The sequence below is a fragment of the Perkinsus marinus genome (assembly GCF_000006405.1).
Source record: "Perkinsus marinus ATCC 50983 genomic scaffold scf_1104296975548, whole genome shotgun sequence".
Taxonomy (NCBI): domain Eukaryota; phylum Perkinsozoa; order Perkinsida; family Perkinsidae; genus Perkinsus; species Perkinsus marinus.
In genome coordinates, this window is record NW_003200744.1 from 96,319 (window position 1) to 100,592 (window position 4,274).

Genomic DNA, 4,274 nt, shown 5'->3' on the forward strand with positions numbered 1-4,274 from the left:
AAGAATGACCTTTCACAATTTCACGACCTCACTGAATAAACCTCTGACGAACATAGTGAAATCCCAGAGCGATATGATGCATCTCAAACGCAAGTAATGATTCCCCGGAGCAATTTATAGAACCTCAGACCCCGTTAAATCACAGCAACTGGATTCCTTGGTAAAACAGCCTAGATTGGAGCAGATCATCTAGTAGTGCTCAACAACATCACGACCAGAAATTGCTTGCGAAATTCACTAGAGGGAATCGACTCAAGTCACTATCGAAATGGTGTAGGGTGGAAGAAACACAATTGACGAACCATCATCGGGGATTATTCAGCGAGTACAATCGTCTAACGATTCCTTATGCAAATTGTGAGGTTTTCCACATACCAGCAACATGAGTGAAGTTGAGTCTGCTGTAAAGCTTGATCGCAAACTCATTCCTGAGTTCCACAGAAAGATATACCCCGATCGCCGAGGGCCACGTCGAATGGATCTACGAAGCGAGATAGCAACCTCAGCATACGAGCGATTCTCCGGTAATGGTCTCGCAAGTAAAACCTACATCTTGGATCGCCTTTGGTAGCATCGTCGAGGCCACCTTTTTCCCCTGCCATTCGTCCCTCACCACGACATAAGATATAAGAATCCAGATAGCGTGCGTTTCATCCTCTGGCCTGGAATGGAGGCGTTATGCGCATAGTTCTTCGAGCACAGGATATATCTCGTTCATCACAGATATCCCGACACGGTAAAGTCGAATTGTTCAGGAAGATATGATATGTTCCGAATCGGAACTTCCGATCGTGAAAACGAAACGGAACGAGCATTGATAATCCTGTCGCTGAAGTGAGCGGAAGATCGGCCCTAGCCCTACTGTGTCAACCACATTTCATCAGGCGGTTCCTCCCTCGAATCCACGAACCCTATAATATTCTGAAACGTGGAAGGCTGGGAATTCATCTTCGACCGGAACTCACGTCCGATAAGGGAGCAATCGGGTCGATCGCGACAAACCTTCGCGTTCCCTCGGCTGTCAGAGTTTTCTTGTTCATAAATCCATCGAGAGGCGTCCATGGCCTGTATTCGAGCTCGTAAGCTGTGCGATTGACTGCTCCTCTTTCTTCGGGCAAGCCGTCCGGTGAAATATGTGAAGGCGCGCGGATTCTTTTCCCGATTACTGCGGTGTGTGCAAAACAGGCGCATATCAGCAGCGAGATCTTCATGGACGAAGATAATAACTCGAGACTAAGAGACGATGAGCTCCCTGACTGTGAATGCTTTTCATAGGAGTTGGACGTGAGCCTACCGAGAATGAATTTGAGCGACTGATAATCACCGATTCGAGTAATCGCGACTCAAGCAGTAGGTTGGAAACGGCAGCTCGCCAGTGATTCGATCGTCCGTCTCGTCTCTATTCTTTGTTCAAATATCTCGAGGACGAGACTGTTCTGGTTCATTGAAAGCAACGGTTGATCTTGATATTTCTGTTCGAACATGTTGTCTGTATGTGCTGTGACATTTGTTCCAGGGCTTGTCTAGTGCGTTGAAGTGCTCTGATACGTACTGCATTCGGACTGGATGAGTTCCCGTCAATCTCAAACGAAACACTCACTATTATGGAATAATACATACTTGAGAGAAAACTTCTGTAACACTGCAACGGATCGTAGAAGACCAGAAAGCTAATCAAAGCCGTCCAGATCAACTGCACTGAAGCTACACTCTGTATTGCTTCGACGTCGCACGCTAACAACCAGGTCATAGTCCCCCATATCGACTGCATACGTCGCAACGAATAGAAAGCAGGCCAAAACCGCTAGGACTTCCATGACTGATCCCACGAAAGGCCAGAAGAGGACCACCAGGCCCAAGATAACGGAGAACAGCAATGCGCAACAGACAAGGAGAGCGCGGAGCCGAATCATCTTCGTCCATCCTCCAGAAACTTTATAATCAACGTAGGTGGCACAAATAGCAACGACCATTGCGGACACAAAGAATGTCCCGGCAAAAACAAGGTGGGTGACCGGCATGCGATAGAAGGGTATACACGCTACTCCGACCATGCCGAGAATCGTTGTGAAAGTAGAGACTTTAGTAATCGTTTGACATCTGTGAGTCCACACATCATTCGCTTCTATACGATACTCTACGAAGGCCATCCGAGCATACGCGAAGAATCCGAACAGAACCGCGGCCTGAAAAACAGGCAATATAGTCCCAAGGGCTGAGAAGGTCTCACCATAGTCATGCCGAAGCCCCCATAGATTCTTGACGGGTCCCACTGTATGACGGTCGAAATGTACAGATACGGATATCTAACCTAATCAGACATAGGTTTACGATCGACTGAATACTGGTGACCTTATCCTACTTGATCATAGGTCACAGCATAATAATATGCTAAAACAATACCCCCCACAGGGAAAACGGCCTGATCGACAACAGCCTTGTCGAAACGAAGTTCCGCATCTTCTCACTCACAAACAATACAACGAGCATTCGCATAGACATGACCCTCACGGCCGTTGGATGGACAGTCGAGACCCGATTCTCGTCGAAACATCGGGAGGAACCCGGAGTCAATCCGCTGTGCCTCCGTTGCATGCTTCCTATACAAACGACTGAAGGATTTCCAGTCAGCTAGTTCAACACGGTTGATCTTCAGAGTATAGTGCCCGTGCACAGTGAACTCAGTAACGCAACAGCCTACAGTGTAATGACGTCTTCTTTCAGTTTTGATGATGTTTCAACTTTCATAATAAAAGGGTGTGTTTCCTCACTAACACTTCCTCCTTGCCAGTGTACGCAGAGCATCACGATCATGATACCTAGAAAACAACGTGGGCTTCCTCACTATCCAATACCAGTCGAGCTGATCTTACTTTGAGTATAGAGGCTCGATCTTCTCGTTCGCTTTCATCCTGCTGATTCCACGGTTGTCGGCCTGTTTGAACATGTTAGGGGCGATCTTCGGCATCCACTCCGGCTCGACTGTACAAACCTCCCTGATGTACTCTCGAGTGGTCATGACCAACTCATAGTAAATAACCCACTCGGGATTCTTCTGGTATCTACAAGAAAATTTCCAATCAAACATACCACACCATGGTCAACACCCTACAGTGCACTAGAGGGGTGAATATAGACTTGCTGAAGATCTCGCATGACTCGGTAGCCCTCATTAGGATCACGACGACACAGGTTGTTGAAGTACCTACAACTTACGATGAACAACACTGGAACCGACCGGTTGTCCCACCCAGCAGCAATCGCTTGACGTAGCCTATTGTAATCCTGACCACAACTGTTGATCTCCAGTCGATATCGATCCATGATACCTAAGCGAAACTATGATGGTCTCTACGGAGATGTACTCACCAATAAGCTGCTTGCGGACATCTTGTGCTTTCCTCAAACTTCTGACTTGAATGAAATTTTCGTAGCACCAAGGTGCCGAGAATCTGTTCCGCGACCACGCCTTGTATACTTCAAGCAAAGTCACATGATCCCCTTCAGGCGAGTTGAACCTGCGAAGCGTAACATATCAATGACCTCAGGTTCGATAGTAGTCGCCTTGCTGATATGGTATGTCGAAACTCCAACCATTCAAAGAGCATGTTGACTACTATCGTAATAAGTCTCGGAAATAACATCAAAGAATGACTCCACAAGAGGGACTCACTTGCTCTTCTTCTGATCAGCTACGGCCTGCTTATCTTTCGGACGGTAGAAGACATTTTGGACAGACAACATAGCCACAACAGTGATCGCCTCATCTGCACAGCCGAGGTCTACCGAAGCCAGTAGCATCTTCGATTGCTGAAGACAAGGACAACATCATGCTATGATCATCACCAGCGTTTCAGGCTACCTCCGGGGGCATGGGGAACTCCGCCATCTTCCTGCCAAGTTTGGTCAGAAGTCCCTCGTCATCAAGAGCACCGAGTTGCCACAGTGCCTCCAGTGAGTTAATCAGAGTTTGGACCGGCGGGGCGTCCATGAAGTCGAAGCCGAGAAGATCATTGATCCCCATAGCCTTCAGCGTGAGGACCACATTAGAGAGATTAGAACGTTGGATCTCAGGCACTGCTGACGGGAGCATCTCCGTACGGAAGGCCTTCTCAGTGTATAGACGGTAGCACTTGCCCGGACCAGTTCGACCAGCACGACCGGCTCGCTGCCGAGCATTGGCCTGTGAAATCGGCGTCACAATGACGGCGTCCATTTGGGTCTTCGCGTTGAATCTAAACAAAAACCAATGAAAACACCGTGGGAAGACGAGA

The 4,274-nt window shown here is 48.0% G+C and overlaps 1 protein-coding gene across 1 annotated transcript in view; it reads right to left on the reverse strand.

Annotated features, from left to right (window-relative positions):
• Positions 1-2,770: 2,770 nt before the first annotated feature.
• The window catches only part of Pmar_PMAR002394 (ATP-dependent RNA helicase DHX8, putative), a gene marked incomplete at both ends in the record, with an annotated part of 7,797 nt that continues 6,293 nt past the window's right edge, over positions 2,771-4,274 (reverse strand). The window contains 8 exons of the mRNA XM_002765353.1: positions 2,771-2,819; positions 2,874-3,062; positions 3,113-3,205; positions 3,251-3,329; positions 3,370-3,518; positions 3,674-3,810; positions 3,863-4,183; positions 4,260-4,274. The exon at positions 4,260-4,274 is cut by the window's right edge and continues 4 nt beyond it. Coding sequence (XP_002765399.1) covers positions 2,771-2,819; positions 2,874-3,062; positions 3,113-3,205; positions 3,251-3,329; positions 3,370-3,518; positions 3,674-3,810; positions 3,863-4,183; positions 4,260-4,274 — 1,032 coding nt within the window. The remainder of the gene's footprint in view (positions 2,820-2,873; positions 3,063-3,112; positions 3,206-3,250; positions 3,330-3,369; positions 3,519-3,673; positions 3,811-3,862; positions 4,184-4,259) is intronic.